Source organism: Alexandromys fortis, unplaced genomic scaffold (genome assembly GCF_014885135.2).
Source record: "Alexandromys fortis isolate MF-2015 unplaced genomic scaffold, M_Fortis_MF-2015_v1.1 scaffold_27, whole genome shotgun sequence".
In the NCBI taxonomy this organism is placed as follows: Eukaryota; Metazoa; Chordata; class Mammalia; order Rodentia; family Cricetidae; genus Alexandromys; species Alexandromys fortis.
Window position 1 is genome coordinate 3,134,408 of NW_026067952.1, and position 22,091 is coordinate 3,156,498.

Consider the following 22,091-nt stretch of genomic DNA (forward strand, 5'->3'; position numbering starts at 1 on the left):
TGCTGTCGTCCCCCAAGCTGGAAGTCTTTTCTCCTCATCCTATTTAAAATGACTTAACTACCTCTGTTTGGGTCCCAAGAACTTAAAAAGAATTTAGGCAGGTGAACCTAAGGTTGCCGGTTGAAGCAGATTGTTAGAAAACGTGGTTCCGGTGGTGCACGCCTGAATCCCTTGGAAGGTGGAGACACCAGGTTATCTTTAGGCTAGCCTGGGCTATATGAGACCGTCTCAAAGAAACAAAAATGTCTTTAATCCCAACACAGGCAGAGGCAGGCGGATCCAAGTTCGATGTCAGTCAGGGTCACACACTCATCTCCACAAATGTAATCGTCTTATGGTTCTCCAGTAGGTTTGCTGTGCTACCTCTGCAGGTCAGTGTTAGCCTGTAACACTGGGGTAATAAAGGCCAACAGCATTTTCCCTTTGGTCGGCCATCAAACCCCGGCGGGGCTAGCTGTCATTGCTCAACATTCCCTAAACTGGAAAAAGGACAGGGGAGACTGGCAAAGGACACAGTTTTCCTAGTAAGATGGGGGGTGGGCCTGTGGTGGTCCTTTTCTGGTGTGCCCAGTACTTCAGCCCTTGTTCATCAGCCCCCAGTAGGCAGTCATTAAAGCAGGGTCACCATCTGTGTTTATTACAAACTGTTTAATTGTCCAATAACTTTAAAAACAGAACCACATGCCAGTCCGGGTGCTCTGCAGTGAGTCACTACAAACTAGCTCACGTACAGCTTAATGCTGCTAAGATCCAACTAGACCCAGTCCCAGGAGGGCCTCAGCCGGTTGGGAGAGAGGGTCTTAGAGGCAGGCTGCCAAGTGGAGTAGCCAGAACACCTGGCTCAGGTCTGGGGCGGTGCTTCAGCAGCACGATGCTCATTTTCAGTTCGTAGTGTCTCCATGTACTTCCGCATCTTCTCAACCATCCAGGATGGCAGGACAAAGGACTTCAGCTCCTCCAACTTCAGGTCCAAGCATCCTCTGGGGAGACATTGGAGGGATGATAAAGGGAGGGTGATGGCCTCATCCATGTGCCTACCGAGGCAGATGGAGGACTGAGAAAGGCCCTTTGTGTTTTACCTGTAGTCATCGCTGGCAGCCAGGTCTCGGATGTCCTCCTCAATGAGAAGGTAGGCCTGGAGGCAAGGGAGAGTGGTTAAGGCCTCTGAGTCATTTCACACGGATTCAGAAACAGTCTATTAATGTGTACGGCCTGCTACCCCCCAGACTCAGGATGCAGCTTACTGATAACCTGGGAAGAGTGTGTAGGAAGACACTGGAGGATGGCTCAAACAGCAGCTTTACAGGGGGAGGAGTAGATACCAGTGACTAAGGAAAAAAGTTGCTTAGGTTGTCCCTGAACTCCTGAACTTCATGACTCAAAACAGACCCTGCCTCCCCAGCCTCCTGAGTAGCTGGATTTCAGGCATGTGTCATAGAGCCTGGCTTTGCTGATTATCTGTGGCTTTTACACACGACTTGTGTGGTTTATAACAAAATGGTGACAGCTAGCAGAATACGGAGGAGACGGGAGGAGGTGGTGTTTGCCCTGGGGACTTAGACAACTTGGTTTTGAGTTTGTGTAGAGGGGCAGGTTCAGTCAGCAGCGCTGCTGTGCAGTGGCTGTAGCACTGAGTTCTCCCGGGTCTGTACAGGGCCACAGCCTTCAGTCCTTGAGCTCACACGTGGTATCTGTTTTTGTTCCTGTAGCTCAGACTGGCCTGTAATTCTTGTAGCCCAGGCTGGCCTTGAACTCATTGCAGTGTTCCTGCTTTATCCTTAGAAGTGCTGGGATTATAGGCATGTGCCACATACACAAACACAATGCACACTAAATGAGATGTAATAAAGAAGTTTTAAAATTAGTATTGGGAATTAAACATACCAGGCAAGCACTCTACCCCAGCAGCCTGCCACATCCCCCCTTTTTTTAGATATGGTTTCATGTAGCCCAGGCTAGCCTCAAACTTGTCATATAATGGAGACTGGCTTTAAATTCCTGATTCTGCCTTTACCCCTCAAGTGCTGGGATACAGGTGTGACACACCATTTCCTAAAGACACACTGGTCTTTAGGAAAAAAACAAACAAACAAACAACCTCTTTTAAAAATTTGAGACAAAGCCTTGTAGTGGTAGTGATGTAGTGATTGTCTTTAATCTCAGCATTTGGAAGGCAGAGGCAGGGGGGGGATTTCTGAGTTTGAGACCAGTCTGGTCTACAGAATGAATTCTAGGACAGCCAGGGCTACACAGAGAAACCCAGTCTTGAAAAACCGAAACAAAAGGAGTCTTGAACCTTTTAATCCTAGTACTTGGGAGGCAGAGGCAGGCGGATCTCTGTGAGTTCAAGGCCAGCCTGAACTAAGAGCTAGTTCCAGGACAGGTTCCTAAAGATACAGAGAAACCCTGTCTTGAAAAACCAAAACAAACAAACAAACAAACAAGTCTTGTAAACAGCCTTTCCTATGGGCATCTGACAGGACTGCAATCTTGCAGGAGGTGGGAAGGTGAGAGGGGTGAGGAGACTCTGCTGCTCTTCAGCCTGGAGGAACAGGCCTCACAGATCTTCCTTCCCAGATTTCTGGTTGCTGTGGGACAATGGTTTTACCCTGTAAAGATTTGTTTCTTATACTTGGTACCAAGCCATGTGGCTAACACAGACAAGAATTATGGGCTAATATAAGTTATAAGAGTTAATAAGAAGCCTGAGCTACTAAGCCAATCAGTTTATAATTAATGTAGACCTCTGTGTTTTCTTTGGGACATAACGACTGCAGGAACCGGGCAGGACAGAAATCTCAGTCAACAAATGGTGCCCACGTGGACAACTGCATCCACTTAAAGCCTTGGGAAGTAATTCTAGACAGAAAGAACAGAGTTACATGGCTTCTCGGTACCATTTTCTTTTTCTTTTCTTTTTTTTGGTTTTTCGAGACAGGGTTTCTCTGTGGTTTTGGAGCCTGTCCTGGAACTAGCTCTTGTAGACCAGGCTTGCCTCTAACTCACAGAGATCCGCCTGCCTCTGCCTCCCGAGTGCTGGGATTAAAGGCGTGAGCCACCACCACCCTGCTCGGTAGCATTTTCTTAGGTGGGCTGTTTGTTAGAGGAAATGGGTCTCATTTTAGAGAGCCTTCCTGACTCAGCTTTAGCTGCAAAAACTTTGCAGCCCTTTTAAGAGGCTCTGCCACAAAACACTTGTTTATGGTGTTTATGAATAGCCGACGACAGCATGCTTCTTGGGTGGCATGGACCTTGAAATACAATACAATTATGGCTCTGGCCAGTACCTCCACCATGAAGCTAGTTTCTCAGAAAGCTAAGAAAAGGGGTGGATCCAGCTGTCAAAGCCATGCCTTTAATCCTAGCCATATTGTTTAGCAAATTAAAGACTCGTGTGGTCAGAAAAAGAGAGATACAGTAAAGATAGTTTCAGATGAAAAAAACCTCTAAACAGTTTGCAGTGTGTTTAAAAATATATGTACGCTTGGGAGAGAAAAGAAGGATTAAGTCCTTAAAAGAAAAAAAGAGAGTAGTTGGATATGGTGACACACACTTGGGAGGCAAAGGCAGGCAGAACTCTGTGAGTTCAGGACAGCCTGGTTTACAGAGTGAGTTGCAGCACAGCTAAAGAAACACAGAGAAACCCTGTCTCAAAAAGCCAAAAATTAAAAATAAAAATAAAAGAAATAGTGGTTAAAATAAAGCCACGTAAAGATGAAAAATATACAGAGTCTAGATACTGTATGTTATCAAAGAGGACGAAAAACTCAAGTCAACATCTGGTGCTTAGGGAGTCTACCAAATTGGAGACAAGCTGTGGCCAAGAGCTGGTGGTCCCCGGGTTGGTTGGGTCTTTGGCAGTGGCACATGTGAAAACAATGCTCACCATCTTTCCGCCTGTTGCTCGCATATGATGCTGCTCAGCTAGCCAGTGCTTGTCCTGAGGATCTGCTGCGTACTGTGAGGGACAAAGTCAGTGGGGGAACACGTTAGCTTAATAGGAAGGGTTCTTCTCTTGCCCCCCCCCCTTTTTTTTACAGTTCTTACCAACCGGACTGTCTTAGTTAAGAGTTTTACTCTTTCTTTCTTTCTTTTTTTCTTTTTGAGACAGGGTTTCTCTGCAGCTTTGGAGCCTGTCCTAGAACTAGCTCTTGTATGGGGATCCACCTGCCTCTGCCTCCCAAGTGCTGAGATTAAAGGTGTGCGCCACCACTGCCAGGTTTACAGACAGGAGTGGCACTACTGGGTGGTGTGACTTTGTTGGAGTAGGTATGGACTTGCCAGAAGTAGGAGTCACTATGGTTGTAGGCTTTGAGGTCTCCCCTATGCTTAAGCCACACCCAGTATTGCAGATCACTTCCTACTGCCTGTAGGTTAAGATGGAGCAATCTCAATTCCTTCTCCAGCACCATGTCTGCCTGCAAGCCACCATGATGACAATGGACTAAACCTATGAACTGTGAGCCACCCCAATTTAATGTTTTTCCTTTATAAGAGTTTCAGTGGTCATGGTGTCTCTTCACAGGAATAAAACCTTAACTAAGACGGTCAGACCCTTCTTAAAATACAGCATTCCTGGAAACAAGTGACAGTTGTCTTTGCCTCTGAGTACTGGGCCTGTGAGCATGTGCTAATTCCTGGTAAGACTGTATTTCCTAAAACAAAAGTCAAGAAATAGCAACATGTAAACCACCTGCTTCTAGAGTTGACAAAGATAAACAAGGCTGAACTTCTTTCCACCTGTCTGGGTGGTGACTCCTCCAGACCCAGCTGTGTCATTTGTAGACTGGAAAGTAGGACAACCAGGCACGGCTGTCTCAGTTAGGGATCTATGGCTGTGGAGATATGTGACCATGGCAACTCTTTTTTTTTTTTTTTTTGGTTTTTCAAGACAGGGTTTCTCTGTATAACAGCTCTGGCTGTCCTGGAACTTGCTCTGTAGACCAGGTTGGTCTCAAACTCAAGACTTCTGCCTGCCTCTGCCTCCGGAGTGCTGGATCAAAGGTGTGTGCCACCACTGCCTGGTGCATGCAACTCTTATGTAGGAAAACATTTAATTGCGGTGGCTCCTTACAGCTCAGAGGTTTAGTTATCCATTTAATCATGGTGGAAGGCAATGCAGCATGTAGGCAGACGTGGTGCTGGAGTAGAATCCTTGCATTTTGACTCAAAGACAACAGGAAGTGAACTGTCACTTCCTGTCAAGCCCAGGCATGGTTTGAGCACATGTAAACCTCAGAACCCGTATCCACAGTGACACACTTCCTCCAACAAGGCCGTGGCTCCTAACGGTGCAACTCCCTTTGGGGGCCATTTTCTTTCAAATCACAAAGGTTGTGCTAGTCTGTAATCCCAGTACTGGGTGGAGACAGGAGGACCTGAGTTCTAGGTCATCGTCAATCCTTCAATTTTGTGGTGAATTTAAGGTCAGCCAGGGCTAAGACCTTGTCAAGAGAGAACCAGCATTTATTTTTTAGGGTTTTTTTTTTTTTTTTTTTTTCTCCACGCAGGTTTTCTCTGTATAGCCCTGGATGTCCTGGAATTTGCCTGTAGAGTTAGGCAGATCTGTCTGATGGGATTAAAGGTGTGTGTGAGACAGACCACACCTGGCCTCTTTTTTTTTTTTTTTAAAAAAAAAACAAAACAAAACACAACACAACAAAACAGGGTTCCTGTTAGGAACAAATAATAGTGCAAAGTGGTAAATGCAGTGTGTGATACACAAGTGCTCAAAAAAAAGTAGGCAGGCTGTTAAAGCAGAGAGGTGGAGATTCCAGCTATGGTGGCTCTTTATTGGAGGTGGGGTCATGCCAGCTGGGCCAAGAATTTGTGACAACTCTTTTGTCTCTGTCTCTCAAGTGCTGGATTACAGGTGCTTGTCACAGTGCTAGCAAGTGCTCTACCACTGAGTCATCCTTGGTCTTCTTAACAAATGTCATTATTTTGTGGCGACAGGGTCTCATATGTAGATCAGGCTGATTTCTACTTGTGATTTCTCCCTGTGACTGTACCAGGCATATATATGATTACTTTCCTTTGAGTTTTAAAATAATTCCTCACTTTCCAAGTATTATAGTAAAAAATTAAAAGGGTGTGATTGCTGCTGCAGAAATTCTATTTTCAGACACATAAAGACATTTGTTGGAGCAGTTTTTTTTTTCTTTCCCCCTGGTTTTTAGAGACAAGGTTTCTCTGAAACCAGGCTGGCCTCGAACTCAGAGATCCGCCTGCCTCTGCCTCCCGAGTGCTGGGATTTTAAATAAACTTTTTAACCGGGTGGTGATGGCACATATCTTTAATCCCAGCAATCAGAAGCAAAGGCAGGAGGATATTTGTAAGTTAGAGAATTAGAGTCCAGCCTGGTTTACAAGGTGAGCTCCAGGACAACCAGGACTACATAGAGAAACCCTGCTTCAAAAAACAAGTAATTTTTTTTCTTTTCCTTGAGACAACTCAGGCTGTCCTTCAATTCACTACGTAGCTGAGGCAGGCCTGATTTTCCTGCTGCCTCTTCTCAAGGGCTGGAATGATAGCCATGTGCTACCAGACTCAGCTGTTTTCTTGTTCCTCTTTGGAAAGGGCCACCACTTTGGTTCTATTCCATTTACTGCTTTATGTCCAGCATTCTGTGAGTGTTCAGCATTTAATATGCAGTCAATACATACGTGTCCAATGAACCAATTACTTGTACCAGAGCATGAGCTTGAACTCCTGATCCTCCTGCCTCTACCTCCCCTGTGCTAGGATTACAGGTGTGTATCATAATACCAGGTAAAAGGGGTCTATATTTCTATGATTAAAAAACTAAAAGTGTCAGCGGTGGTGGTGCATGCCTTTAATCCCAGCATTCAGGAGGCAGAGGCAGGTTGATCTCTGTGAGTTCAAGGCCAGGCTCGTCTACAGAGCGAGTTCCAGGACAGGTCCCAAAGCAACACAGTGAAACCTGTCTCAACACCCCCCCCCCAAAAAAAAAACCTAAAACCAGGGCTACACATGGTCATGCACGCCTTTAGTCCCGGCACTCAAATGGTAGAGGCAGACTTCTGAATTTGAGGCTAGCCTGGTCTACAGAGCCAGTTCCAGGGCAGGTGGATAACCAGGCCTACACAGAAAAATCCTATCTCAAAAAACAAAACAAAACTCCACAAAAAACTAACAGTAGAAAAGAAGGGTGGATCGCACCCGTGTTCCCAGCCTTAGCTTGAGCAGTGGCATGCAGGAGGACTGCAGGCATACACCACTGCACGTGGAGACACTACCCTTTCAGGGACAATCCCATGACAGGCGAATGGAGCTCTCCAAATTGGGCTTGGCACAGCTGGGCAAAAGGTACAGGAGACGACGACAAGGGAGCAAGAACGCAGATGTTTTCACTTCCAGGCGTGTGCCCGCGCTTCTCTGTGCTCTGCAGTCTCTAAGCCGTCTACACCATGCAGTGCATGCCTGTCCCTTCCAGCAGTCACCTACCTTAAAGAGGTGTGGGTGCTTGATGTAGATTCTCCCTCTGGTGCCTCCCATCCCTAAGGCCCTAAAAAATGAAAAACGGGTGGTAGTAGGTGCAGCCCCTGTCGTGGATCCCTGAGCTAACCTCCCCTCCCATGAGTACTAAGGGTTCAGACTTACTTGTTGGCTCGAGACCCCAAAACAAAGGTGGTAGATTCATTCAGCCGAGCTGGGTCCCACTGAAAGAAACAGGCCAGTGAGGGGAGGTTTACTGTGCTGTGCAGGGCAGCACCATGGCTTCCATCTCTTCCTCCCTGCTCCTCATCATTATTCAACAGCTTACGCAGGAAACAGAGTACTGACAGTATGTTAGGCTAGAGAGATTCGCTAACACCAGCCTGTTCCCCAGGAGTCCCTGCATACACACTGAGAGAACACTACCCGACAGGGCCATGACGTGGCTGGGTGCAGGGCATGAGACATCAAAAGGGTTGGATGGAATAGATAAAAAGTCTCTCGTGAAGAGACAATGCCTGAAGTCACTTCTGGAAGGTTGAGTGCAAATCCAACAGGTGGAGGAAAGAGAGGGGCAACCCAGACAGTGCAGGACTTAGAAAGGCTGATGGGTGTTGTTTGGAATACTGGAGAAACTGTGTAATTTCTGTGTTGCTGAAGGAGAGGGGAAGTGAGAGGCACGCGAGGAGGCTGGAGAGAGTGGCGCAGAGAACTGGAGGCCCCAGGCCACACTGACAAGTTTGTGTTGAGTGAGCCACAAACCACAGGGAACCACTAGAAGCCTCTACTGGAAGTGAGAGCCTGGTGTGCTTTAACGAGTTCACTCTGTCAGCAATGTGGGTGATGGACAGGAGCAGTGTTAGTGGCTACCAGTTAAGACTCAACCCTCTTATTTAGAGACTTAGCTTTTGCTCTTAAACTTGCAGTGATCTGCATGCCTCTGCCTCCCAAGTGCTGGGATTATAGCTGTGCAGCACTGTGCTTTGACTTTTTTAAAAACTATTTATCTTTATTCTATACGTATTGGTGTTTTGCCTGTATGCATGTTTGTGTGATGATGGCAGATCTCCTGGAACTGGAGTTACAGACAGTTGTGAGCTGCTATGTGGGTGCTGGGAATTGAACTCAGGTCCTCTGGAAGAGCAGCTGGTGTTCTTAACCACCGAGCCATTTCTGCAGCCCCCTGTGCTCTGACTTTTAAATCAAACTCTGGGCCTCATTCATGTCAGGCCTCCAGCCCAGCCTTTTAGTTTCCTTCTAATTCCAATCAAGATTGAAGTCATGCCGTCTGCAGGAAAATGACCAGCTACAGGCTATCACACTCAATGATTGAGTCGGTCTCAGAAAGACAACACAGGTTTTCTTATGTGTGATCCTTAGATTTTATATAGATCTATAAAAACACATATGAATAAATGACATGAATGTAGAAAAGAAACTGCTTAGGGGAACAAAGGGGACTAATGGGAGGGGTCAGACAGAGAAAGGGAAAGTAGCCGAGTATGGAGAGGGGCGTGTTCTCAGTACAACATACCCATGTACAGTGGGTAAAGATAGAGCACAACAAGAAATAACTATTATTCTTTTCGTTTTTTTTTTTTTTTTTTGGTTGCCATCCTAGGGATTAAATCTAAGGCTTTTCATATTCCAGACAAGTGTTTTACTACCAAGCTATCCCAAGCCCAGCTTTTTATTTTGCTACTAATTACAGTTTCTCCTTGGAGTATGGTCTGGATGGGGAAGACGGCTCCGGAATGGTGAGCACATCGTGCATCACCTCTGACCTCTTTACCTTACCAGAACCTCGGCCACTAACCCACTCACACAAGCATACCTTGGGCCCTTCTCGGCGAATTGGCTCACAGGACTTTGGTTTCCATCTGCTTGGAAGGAAAGAAAAGAGGTGAATTCTCCAAGTGATGGAGGGAGGGACAGAGCCTGGAAAGAAGTTTACTAGGGGTGATGATGGTGCACTGTTTTCTGGCAACTCATTAGAAATATATATATAAAAGCCTGGACCAGAAGCTGCTTTAGAACCTAGTGAGAGCCAAGTCCAGGAATCTTCAAGTTGCAGCTTTCTCATTTGTCAAAAAGAGGTAAGAGCAGCAGCTGCCTTGCCCAGCTTGTGGTTCGTGAAGAAAGAAAATGTCTGGGTTACTACTTAGTGAGTTCCAGGTCAGAAAGGGCTACAGAGTAAGACCCTGTCTCCAAAACAGGACAGAGGCTTCAGGTAGGATGCTCTAACTGGATACAGATCATTATCACTTTATCCAAACTCAGACTCAACACCAGGAAGGAGCCCTGCAGTAGCCCATAGGCTGGATGACGGCACTAAATCATGGCAGATTCATCAGTGGTAACAAATGTGCCACTCTGATGTCAGGTGTTATCAATAGGGAGTTTGTGCACATGTAGGGGTGGGAAGGGTTTCAGATAGCTCCCTATCTTTTACTCCGTTTGTGATGTATCTAAAATGCTCTATAAATAGAATTTTAAAGCGCTCTTTGATAACAGCCATTCTGTAGTAGTGCTTTGCCTTTTAATATCTTTTTTTTGTGAGTGTCTCATGTAGTTCAGGCTGGCCTTTAAGTCACTATGTAGCTGAGGATAACCAGTAATTCCTGATACTCCTGCCTTCACTTCCTAAGTACAGGGATCTGAGGAGTCCACTACCACGTCCTATTAGTGCATAGAATTCTGACTTTTTCTTTTAAATCTGCTAAATGCCCTGTTCTTTAGAGACTAGCTGTAAGCTGGTACTTAGACCGTGAGTCAGGTCTGGTGTTTAATCAAGCTGGAACCGCTCTGCGTGTTCAACAGCAGCTGAGGACATCTCCATCTCACAGCCATTCCGGGCAACCCTCTCCCACAGGAGCTTAGGCCACTTTCACTTCTAACCTCTTCCCACTCATGGCCATTCCCTCTCTCAGGTCCCTTCAGCTCTTAGAGCACTGGTGGCCCCTACTCACACCATGCCAGCTGCTGCCCGGTCATTTGACACGACGTGTCCAGGAGGCCGACCTTTCCTCTGCACAAAGAAAAGCTGTCAGAGCCCTGATTGTGGGCAGCATCCCTGCTCTAGTGCTGGGCCAGTTGGTTAGTGGAGACAGTTGTCCAGAGAGCAGAGCCCTGACCATGGATAGCGTCCCTGCTCCAGGGTGCTGGGGCTAGGTCAGTTAGTGGAGATGGTTGTCCAGAGAGAACCAATGACCTTGGGAGTGACCTGGAAAGCAACTGTTTCTCTTCTTGCCACTCCACGCCTGGAAAAGCCCAAAGGCAATGAAAGCCCAAGCCTTCTTTTGGAAGAGAAGGGCCCTTTCCCAGCTGTAAGGTCCATGCTTACCTACCTTTTTGGGAATGGGGCTTCCTCGGTGGGACTCCTCTTCTGCTTGCCTGCCACGCTGAAGGGAACAAATGGAAAGGGAGTCAGTGCAAGTCTAGTTAGTGCCTGGGAGCAGCAGTTTTATGGGAGTCCACCCTCTAGCCACCACCTGATCCAGATCTCAGAAGTCCTTTGGGACTTGGCCCTACCTGTGATGGTGTGTGAAACTTCCCAGGTCCACATATTTTACCTGCCTCCCACCTGACTGCCCCTTCTCAAGGCTTTAGGGCACAATGATTCTGACCTTGATCCCTGGAAGTTCATGGGTCGATCTGGGTATCACCTTTTCTCCATCTGAGAAGAGTAGCTTTGCCTGAAAGGGAAAGACCAGTGTTGCCAGTCATCAGCGTGGTGGAAGTGCAGCAGTTTGCACGCCGAGCTTCAGAACGGGTTAACTTTCCCATAACCACCCAAGGGCATGGACTCACATTCATGTTCAAAGATGAACACGCCAGAAAGGCATGCGTCCATTTATAAAAAATAGCTGGCTATGGAACACATTCTGCTTCTGCTTGTTGACCACGAAGGAAAGGAGTCGGTGAGGCAGCTACTTACCATCTTTTTGTCACAATCATTGTTGAAGAGGTTACTAACAAAAGCTGGAGTGTGCTTAGTGTATGTGAGGCTCTGAACCTGGTTCACAGCACAACAGCCAGCTCACATTAACCTCAGCACTCAGGCTGAGGCACTAGGATTGCTGCATGTTCAAGGCCAGTCTGGACAACAGTGAGACACTAAGAAAAACAAAGGTGTGTGTGTGTATGTTCTGGCAGCAGGAGGGGTGAAAAACCCCAAGGAGAGAAGACCTGGCTTGGCAAAGAAGGAAACAGAGAATGGCGTGAGAGCTAGAGTCACAGATAGTTGTGGGCTGCTTGGATGTAGGTGCTGGGAACTGAACATAAGAGCGGTATGGCTCTTAACCACTGTGCCATTTCCCCAAGCCCCATACTTTCACATCCTTTTAAAGAAAGATTTACTTTTATGGGTGCTTGTCTGCATGTATGCCTGATCCCTAAAGAGGCCAGAAGAGAGTATTGGATCCCCTAGGACTGGGGTTATAGAGAGTTGTGAGCTACCATGTGGGAACTGAACCTGTGTTCTCTGGAAAAGCAGCCAGCACTCTCAACCACAGAGCCATTTCCCCACCCTCTACTTTTACATCTTAATGCAGCAAATAACTGCTTCTCAGTCTTTTGGCTAAGATCAAGTACAGTATCTATCAATAGGACGCAGTGGGGAACGCTTACTGAGCTTTTGTTATTACCATCAACACATTTAACACTTTCAGACAGAACCCTTATTTTGCAGCTGAGAAAACAGTAAGTGACTAACTCACCTAGGGTCACACAACTAGTCAATCGATTTGTATGGGGCAGTCTAAAACAAGAAAAAGCCTGGCATTCTTTCTTGTTACATAACTGGGTGTGTGTGTCTTCATGCAGTGGAATAGCTGTGATGTCAGAGGGCGACTTACAGCTGTCAGCTGTCTTCACCGTGTGCTGTCAGGCTTGGGTAATCACCTTTAATTACAGAGCCATCTTGCCAACCCTTGTTTTGAAACAGGGTTTTTCCATGAAGTCAAGCTAACCTAGGACTTGCTAGGTAGCCAAGCTGGACTCTAGCTTAAAATTGCCATACGTTTGCTTCTGCCTCCTCATTGCTGGGAATGTGCCCAGTTTAGTCTATACTAACCATCATGCGAATATCTCCTGTTATATAAACCAGGCTGGCCTCAAATACACAAAGATCCACCTGGCTCTGCTTCCCAAGCACTGAGATTAAAGGTGTGTACGAGCAACTCTTAATGAACATATGCAATCTGCAAAAATAAAATGAATAAAAGCAACTACCTTCTAGAAGAAAACCAAACAATTAAGAGAAAACTCGAGGCAAAACTCAGCCAATAAGCTCAGTCATTTCCCCCTAACAAACACTGGAGGAAGAGTTAGGGAGATGAGGAAGCTGAAAAGGGCAAGATATGGCATAAGAAGTGAAACCAACGCACCCAAAATAAAACAAATGGACAGGGAAGTTGGCTCAGTGGGTAAGGATGCTTGCCATTAAACCTGAGCACCTGAGTTCACCTCGGAACTCACTAGGGAAAGGAGAACTGACTCCTCCAAGTTATTCTCTGACCTCCTGTGCTGACATTAATGTAAAACAATTACTACCACCACCATCACCAAACTAAAGCAATCCTAGTGTAATCATCTTCACATTTAGTCTGAAGAATCTTTTTCTTTTTTTCAGTTTTTCAAGACAAGGTTCCTTGTGTAGCTCTGGCTGTCCTTGAACTCAGAGATCTGCCTGCCTATTTCCCGGTGTAAGTGTTGGGATTAACAGTGTGTGCCACCACGCCCAGCTATCTATCTATCTATCTATCTATCTATCTATCTATCTATCTATCCATTCATTCACTGATTCATTTCATGTGTATGGGTGTTTTGTTTGCATACCAGAAGAGGGCACGGGATCCCATGGGACTACAGTTACAGACTTCTGTGAGCTGTTGGGAACTGAAATTCGGGACTTCTGGCAGAGCAGTCAGAGCTCTTAACTGCTGAGTCATCTCTTCAGCCCAATTTTGTTTTTAAAGATAGGATCTTACTGTGTAGCCCAGGCTAGCCTAGAACTCACTATGTACACCAGGCTGGCTACAAATTCACAGAGATCCTCCTGCCTCTATTTTCCGAGTCCTGGGACTACATGTGTACGTCACCACATCTGGTTTTGAAATGTTGGTTTTGTGAGAAAGAATCCTTTCTGATATAACTGTAACTGCAGTGCAGTTACCATCTCATGCGTTTGTGTTGCCTGTATTTGTGCTGGGCTTGAATTTAAACACACCGTTCCATCCAAAGTCCCTAGAAAAGCCCTGGTGGTAAGGGAGTGGCTCTATTCCCTGCTTCAGAGATCAAAAAATGAAGCTTAGAAGCAGAAGGAACTTGCTCTAAGTTTTCTGAGCCCTGGGCTTTATCTTGCTCTGCTCTGATTCCAAGTGACCAAAACCTCCTGGGTTCCACACCTGTGCTTCTAAGCATTTCAGTGCTGCTAGGCTGATCTGCGCGGCATGTTGAGTGATCAGGAGACTGGAAAGCAGTGATGCAATGATATGGATCATGCCCACTTAACTCTTCAAACAAAATTATATATTATTATTATTATTACTAGTGTGTGTGTTTAGGCATATATACTTTAACACACATGGTGTCAGAGGACAACTTTGTAGAGTTGGTTCTCTCCCTTTTAGTTGGGCTCAGGGGTTGAACTCAAGTTGTCAGATTTTTGTGAAGTGGCCGATGTGACAATCCCTTTTTTTTTTGGTCTTTTGAGACAGGGTTTCTCTGTGGCTTTGGAGCCTGTCCTGGCACTAGCTCTGTAGACCAGGCTGGTCTCGAACTCCCAGAGATCCGCCTGCCTCTGCCTCCCGAGTGCTGGGATTAAAGGCGTGCGCCACCATCGCCCGGCGACAATCCCTATTAATAGCAGCAGCTGACACAAACAGGTTCTCTAGTGTCTTGGAATACAGTCATTTATAGAACGGGTGTCAAATCTGACCACACCTGAGATACAGAAAGGCAAAAAGGGTGCTAGGTCCCACAACCCCTAAAGGGCGAGGGTTACTTGAAAGGATCCATCAACGACTTGCAGAGGTGAGGTGCATTATGAATTACAACTTGTTTTCTTGGCTTGCCTTTTAAAAGAATGTGACAATTGTTGTTGTTGTTGTTTTGAGACAGGGTTTCTCTGTGTAACTGCCCTGGCTGTCCTGGAACTGGCTCTATAGATCAGACTGAGATCTGCCTGCCTCTGTCTCTTGAGTGCTGGACCACTACCACCTGGTGACAAAATTTTATTTATTCACTTACTGTACACGTGTATGTGTGTGGATACTCGTGTGTGTCAGAGGACATCTCCCAGGAGTGGGTTCTGGGGAATTAAACTCAGGCCATCATGCTTGAGGGCAAACATCTTATTGGCCCTGGTTTGTCTTTTAAATTTCTCTAGCTTTATTGTGGTAAAACTGACAAACATATAGTACATATATGAGGGAGTACAATGTGCTGACCTGATGTATGAATGAAATGATTAGCAGTTTTATACCATCACTATACACAGGTGTCACTGTGTACGTGTACATGTGTGTACACTTAAGAAGCAGACATCAAGTAAAGAAGAATACCAACAACTACTGTCACCATTCTACGTATCGGAGTCCAGAATGAACCACCCTGTGACTGTCAGCTTCCTTAGCTCCCCAGGTAACCACCACTTCATTCTATGTTTCTGTGAGTTTCTTCATCTGTCAAACACGAATGAACAAAGCAGTCCTTACAGGGCTTTTCTTTTCTTTTTGAGACCTAAGAGAAATGACGCACCTGGTATGGCACCTGGCACAGACTTAAGCTACTTTTCCTCCTGCTTTGTCAGCAACTGCCCCAAGTTCTTCCTAGATGTAAGTGGCTTACCGATGCCCCCCAAGTCCCATTAATGACAGAGCACTTTTCTTAGCCGCACCCTGGACCTCACCTGCTCCAGGCAGCTCCGGCAGGCCTCCTGAATCAGCTGTTCCGCGTCTACTTCTTCCCCGACATTGTCTCGCACGTTCAATGCTGCCTTCTGGAAGAACTGGAAGGGGGGGGCATGAGGACAAGGAGAGAAGACTTGTGAGTCTGCATGAACCAAGGGAATCTAGGGAAGGTGGGATCACCATGGATGACTGTGGGCTTTGCTTATGCACAGCCTCTCAATTTCAAAATCGCATGTAAAGACTGCTACGCCTGTCGCAATGGGCCAATATAGGCAGAAAACATCAAGTTAATGGAAAGCCATGGGTTTTCAATACCAATCCCTTATCTGTGGGACAGGGAAGGTGACCTGTCCAAGAATCCCAGGATATCAGCAACACCAGCAGACAGGTTAAGTAGGGCAGATGCTTCCTCTGCTGGGTAAGAGGGAGAGCATGGATCGTGAACGTACCAGGGTACTACATGAGGCCCCAAACACCTGAGAGGCGCCTGGGAACACAGTGTCCAAGTTGGATCAAGCAGATGTCTCAGTGGGTAACACACATAAATAAATCTTTTTTAAAACACCCAAATTGTATCCTTAAGAGAAAGAATCAGTTCTCTCTTGGATACAGGACATTCTGGAGACTACAAACAGTGCTCCTACCGTGGGAGACAGCTATGAGGATGCACTATCCGTTCCCACTGAGCGACTCCAGTGCGTCTGTTAGCATCAGAAACCAGAGAGACTGCCAGGCGTGTAGTGCACGCCTTTAGTCCCAGCACTCGGGAGGCAGAAGCATCTTCTCTGTGAGTTCTGGGCCAGCCTGGTCTACATAGTGAGTTCCAGGGCAGCCAGGACTGTATAGAGAGACCCTGTTTCAAATCAAAACATCAAACAAACAAACAAAACCAGGGAGAGCAAATGATTGCACAAAGCACCACCATCCTGGAGAGCAACTTTCTTTCCCTACTACTCCTCAATGCCACTGTGAGGAACTGACCCCTCAGGAACCCCCCCAAGTGAATAAAGATATTTACAGCGTTATTGCAGAATAATATTTCAAACTAAAAATTATGTTAATTATCTATTTATGTATTTAGTATGCATGTGGAAGTCAAAGGACAGCTTGCGGGAGTTGGTGCTTTGTTTCCATGATGTGGGTCTTGGGGATTGAACTCAGGTCTTCGGCATAGTGGCATGTGCCTCTCCCTGCTGAGCCCTCTTCATTAGCTCCACTGTGGTATTTCTTGTGACACGAGAAAAGCTGTGAACAACCTGGGTCTCCTAGGAACTAGCTACGGCATACTGATGAAAGAGACCACTCTGTAACTATTGGGAGGAACCAGGATGAGCTACTGTGTGGCGGTCTAGAAACACCATCAAACATAGATGAAGCCAGCCACACACACACACAAGTGCATACACACTTGCAGGGTGTATGCAAGTGACACAGCTGGAAGGCTGCAGCCACTGTGGGCAGTCTTCTGAAGGTGAGTCCTAGTGACTTTTAGCTTCTATTTTAAAATTATTCATAATATTTTGTAAGGAATATTTTTCTATTTTGCTTTTAACATTTAAAAGCTGGTACTAATATGTATGAGTATTTGAGCACGCTGGTGCCACAGCGGTGTACAGAGGTCAGAGGGCAATTCTGGGGAGCTGGAGCTTTCCTTCTACCGTGCTGAGTTCTGGGATCCAATGCCAGGGTGTCAGGCTTCAGGACGAGTGCCTTACCCACTGAGCTGCCTCACTGGCCTGTTTCCCGTTTTTAGAACAGGGCCTCACATTGCCCAGGCTGACCTCCAACTTGAGGTATAGCTGAGGATGAGCCTAAACTTCATCTTCTCGTCTCTACCTTCTAAGTGCCAAAGTTACAGGCACATGCACATCTGGCTGTAGAGAATATTTTATCAAAAATTTGAAACAGGAATGTTGAATTATTCAATAAACATCTAATACCCTCCATATACACAGTCCAAAGTCCTACTATATTTGTTTTACTATGTCTACTCATTCTTCTACCCATTTATCCATGTTATTAAATATTATTATTATTATTTGCAGTGCTTAGGTGCAAACCCAGGGTCAGTGTATGCTAGGCAGGCTGAGCCACACTGCTAACCTTAAAAAATACCATTACATATATATATATATATATATACATATATATATATATACACATACATACATACATACATACATACATATGATATGTGTGCATTCATGTGGATGTATGTCATGGCATGCTTGTGGAGGTCAGAGGACAGTCTGTAGATTTGGGTATTACCTTTCTATCGTGTGTTTTATGGGAATTATATTCAGGTTATCAGGCTTGGCAGCAAGTACTTGTACCTTCTGAGCCACCTCAATGGTCCCAGCTTTTAAATTTTTGAGATAGTCTTAGTAGGTAGCTTAGGTAGCCTTAAACTAATCCTGCTTCCACCTCCTCTGCCTCTCGAGAGCTGTGATTAAAGGTGTGCTCCACCACCACCTGGCTTTTTTTTTTTTTTTTTTTAAATCTTTACTTTTATTTCAAAGGCACATCTGGCAGCTGTAGGGAGAATAGGTTTAAAAAAGGAAAGAAAAGTCCTATCTGGACGATAGCAGGAGCCTGGATGAGAAATAGTGAGGGTGTGAACCAGAGTGGGACATGGGATATTTGGGAGTAGAGCACTACATACAAAAGATGGAACAGAGGGCAAGTTTCTATGGAAAGACCTGAAGCTGAGCTCTGATCCCCACTGTGTTCCTCCTCATGCTAAGCCGAAGGCAGCTTTGTTTTCATGGCTGCCCAGGACAAATGCCTTGGGTATACACGTCCTCTTCTCTTTCACTGTGACCATAGTCACAGATGTAAAAGTACATAAAATTCTTTTGCTAAGGCCCAACACTATCGTCTCTTGCTGGGAATATTTTAGTTTCCTAACTGGGCCTCCTGTAGTCTATTCTCTACATGATAGTAATTCCTTTTTTTTAAATAGAAAATATATTGATTATTTATGTATTTATTTCTCTCTGTGTATGTATTCTCATTATGTAGCCCTAGCTCATCTGCAACTTGCTAAGTAGACCAGGATGACCTCGTACAGAGACCTGCCTGCTTCTGCCTTTCAAGGGCTGAGATTAAATGTATGTGCATGCTACCATGCTTGGTTTATAAAATTATTTTTAATTATGTATATGTGTTTACAGTGCTTGAGGAAGCCAGAGATGCTAGATCTCCTAGAGCTGGAGTTACAGGCAGATGTAAGTCACCTGACCTTGATGTTGAGAACCAAACTAGGATCCTCCATACAAAAACAGTATGCACTCTTCACTGCTGAGCATCTTTCCAGCACCTCCCTTAAAAAAAAAAAAAAGCATTCACAGGTTGAAATTGGAGGATCAAGGTTATAACAGCCAGGCGGTGGTGGCACGCGCCTTTAATCCCAGCATTTGGGAGGCAGAGGCAGGCGGATCTCTGTGAGTTCGAGGCCAGCCTGGTCTACAAGAGTTAGTTCCAGGACAAACTCCAAAGCTACAGAGAAACCCTGTCTCGGAAAAAAAAAAAAAAAACCCAAAAAACAAAAAAAAAAAAAACCCAAGGTTATATAATGGATTCTAAGCTTCTTTGAGCCCCAGTAACAACTGACTTTAAAAACAAAACCAATTGAACAAAAACTATCTCGGGCTGGAGAGATGGCTCAGGGGTTAAGAGCACTGGCCGCTCTTCCAGAGGACCGGGATTCAGTTCCCATAGTGAACTCCAGCCGTAGGGGATCCAACACCCTTTTCTGACCTCTGTGTGCACCAGGCACACATGTGGCACACATCTATGCATGCAGGCAGAACACTCATACACATAAAAAAAATTTAAAAAACAAACAAAGCCCAAAACAAAAATCCAAAGCCCAACAACAACAACAAACCAAAACATCCAGAAAACAAAAACCCAAAGTGGCTTCAAAGTTTTTACATCATCTACAGTTACTTCTTTTTATGAAGCCTGCATTATCCAGATACCAAAGCAGGATGAAAAAAATTATAGGCCAAACTTCTTAATGAACATAGAAGAAAAATTCTCAACGATATACTTGTTTCAGAAAGCATGGCAAACATGAGTAAGCAAGTTTTACTCCAGATATGCAGGGATGGTTCAACATTTGTAAACCAGCAATGTAACTCATTACACAATGGATTCAAGTCAGAAACCACATGATCATCTTATTAGATCCAGAAAAGGCTTCTGACAAAATAAAACGTTGCTTTGTGATAAAAAGTCCTGAAGAAACTTGAAAGAGAGGGAATGTATCTCAGCATAACAGAGGCTGCATATGACAGACCTACAGCTGACATTATATTAAACAGGGAAAACTCAAAACTGAAATCAGGAGCAAGGCAGGGCGTCCACTTTGTCCACTCTTCTTCTTCTTCTTTTTTTTAAGATAGGGACTCTCTGTGTAGCCTTGGCTGTCTTGGAACTCATTCTGTAGAACAGGCTGACCTCCAACTCTCAGAGATCCACCTGCTTCTGTCTCCCGAGTGCTGGGATTAAAGTCATGTGTCACCATGCCTGGCCTTTTCTTTAAAAAATTTTCCAAATGTATGCATGTATACATATATACATATACATATATACACATATATATATGTGGAACATATACACCATGTATATATCTGAATAGGCCAGAAGAGGGCACTGGATCCTGGACCTGGAGTCATAAGTAGCAGTATTCACTACTGATCCTTGAACCACTTTCCCAGCCTCCATTCCTCTTTTCCTCGACCAAGGGGTCTTACTATGTATTCCCAGCTGGCTGTCAACTGCCTCAGTCTCCTGAGTAGTTGGGCCCGCTACTGAACATGGCTGTACTGTCTGTTTTAGCAGTGCTGTTAGCTTTAACCACCGTGCCCCTCTTACCTTCATGTACTTGTTGAAGACACTCTGGATCTCCTCATTGATGCTTGGCTGCAAGACAGCACGGAGGAGATCCATAGAGATTGCTGGGTCTGTGAAACTACATTCAGAAGGGAGACAGTCAGGAGTCAGGGGAAGTGTCCCAAACATACTTCCCAGACTGGCCAGCAGCAGTACTGGACACACCAGCCTTGTGCTCAAAGTCTGGGCAGATCACACACACACACACACACACACACACACACACACATCATTTTGTTTCATCGTAACTCTCTCTTTGAAGTGGGAAATTTATATATAAATACACATATATGGGCTCTCACTGTGTAGATCAGATTGGTCTCAAACTCACAGAGACCCACCACCTGCCTCTGTCAAGTGCTAAGATTACTAAATCACTGGCCAAAAACACAACTAGAATTCCAAAGGCCCATCCTGGGTTCTTTCCCTTCCCTAGGCAGGACACTTAACTAATAGCCCCACATCACAGCTGAGAAAACAGAGGCTAAGAGAAATGAAGGGACTGTCCAAATAATAATAATCATCAGAGCCTGAATTATGACAGTTGTCTGAATATTGGTTTTCCATTCTCTGACTTACAGATCTCAGTCGCAGAAAGGGGATACCTGAGAGATTGTAGCAGACTGTAATTCCCTGTTTTGCTCCTGAACATGAAACTGACTTAAGGTCACTGGGAGAATCACAGTCCCTGAGTCTCCTCCCGCCCCGCCCCCCACTCCAGGACTCTTTCTGCGGGTTGATCTCAGCGCAGTGGGATTCCCAAAGGACTCACCCAAGTCCACATAACCGGATGGGATATAGGTTTTCACCCAGGGCCAGCCTTACCTTGTGGTCATCTGTGAGCGGCGGCCCCTTCGCTGCACCTGCCGGTGTTTTATCATTATGTTCCAAGGGTTCTGTGGGGACCAAGGGAGCAAATGTCACCGAGGTCCCTCGCGGTGGGGACGAGGAGAAAGTGGGTATAAAGCTAAACCTAGACGTTCCTGCTTCTCACTTCTCCCACCTTGGGGCGAAGGGGAATTCAGTGGCTGGAAGACCCTGTCAGGGCGGTGGAAGGGCAAGAGGAAGAGCAGCAGTGTTTACCGAGGGTCAGGGCGCTCTACCCGCCTTTATCAGCCCATCCCACTACAATTCCATCAAGCTGAGGTTACTGCTGTTCACTTCACAGAAGAGAAACCTGGCGCTCAGAGGTTGTCACATCAGGCCCACGTCACCTAGCTAGAATCTGAATCCAGGTCGTCGCACGGCACGGAGAAAACGGCAACCCCAGGGCCGCACAGCCGCCGCGTTCTCTTGCCCGCGGGCCCGGAGCCCGGGAGCCCGAGGCCCTGCCCGGCCCGAGCCCCGGCCTCGCCCGGGCGCCCTCACCGTGAGAACCGGCTGTCCTGCCGCGCCCGCGTCGCCCAACTCCAGCCCGCCTCGTTCCGCCACGCCGGGGCCCCGCGGCTGCTCGGTGTCGCCAGTCGCCCCCATGGCGCCCCCGACCCACAACAACCTCAGCTCGACTCAGCCACCGGAAAGCGGCGCCGTGACGTCACGGGTGCGTCCCGGCCACCCGGCCGGAAGCGCGACTCGGGTGCGCGGTGCAGTTGCTATGGGAACTGAACTGCCGCCTGGGAGCCTCGTCTGGGTGGATTTCCGGATCTTGGGTGTGGGGACGAGGTTGGGGCTTCCAAACCCCTGGAGGACGACGGCTGGGGACCGAGTGTGGGTGTTCGGGTGCCGAGGGATGAGTGTAGATGTGAGGGCGGCAGAGCCTAGACTGCAACTGGGCAACCCAGGGGGCTGTCCGAAGTAAAGTCTTGAAAACTGTTGGACATC

At 46.3% G+C, this 22,091-nt stretch overlaps 1 protein-coding gene across 2 annotated transcripts; it reads right to left on the reverse strand.

Annotated features, from left to right (window-relative positions):
* Nucleotides 1–629: 629 nt before the first annotated feature.
* Dnttip1 (deoxynucleotidyltransferase terminal interacting protein 1) lies at nt 630–21,813 on the reverse strand. Of its 2 annotated transcripts, none has more exons than XM_050151091.1 (13): nt 21,639–21,813; nt 21,096–21,166; nt 20,253–20,349; nt 15,371–15,469; nt 11,085–11,153; nt 10,806–10,859; nt 10,428–10,486; nt 9,293–9,341; nt 7,624–7,682; nt 7,468–7,528; nt 3,887–3,958; nt 1,080–1,135; nt 630–980 (listed from the first exon to the last, which is right to left on the reverse strand). In XM_050151091.1, the coding sequence occupies exons 1-13, from the start codon at nt 21,741–21,743 to the stop codon at nt 842–844; spliced, it is 990 nt and encodes a 329-aa protein (XP_050007048.1). In that variant the 5' UTR covers nt 21,744–21,813; the 3' UTR covers nt 630–841. The 2 variants fall into 2 exon arrangements, with proteins under 2 accessions (XP_050007048.1, XP_050007049.1); XM_050151092.1 differs by having other exon boundaries at nt 9,293–9,338; nt 21,639–21,812.
* Nucleotides 21,814–22,091: the final 278 nt, after the last annotated feature.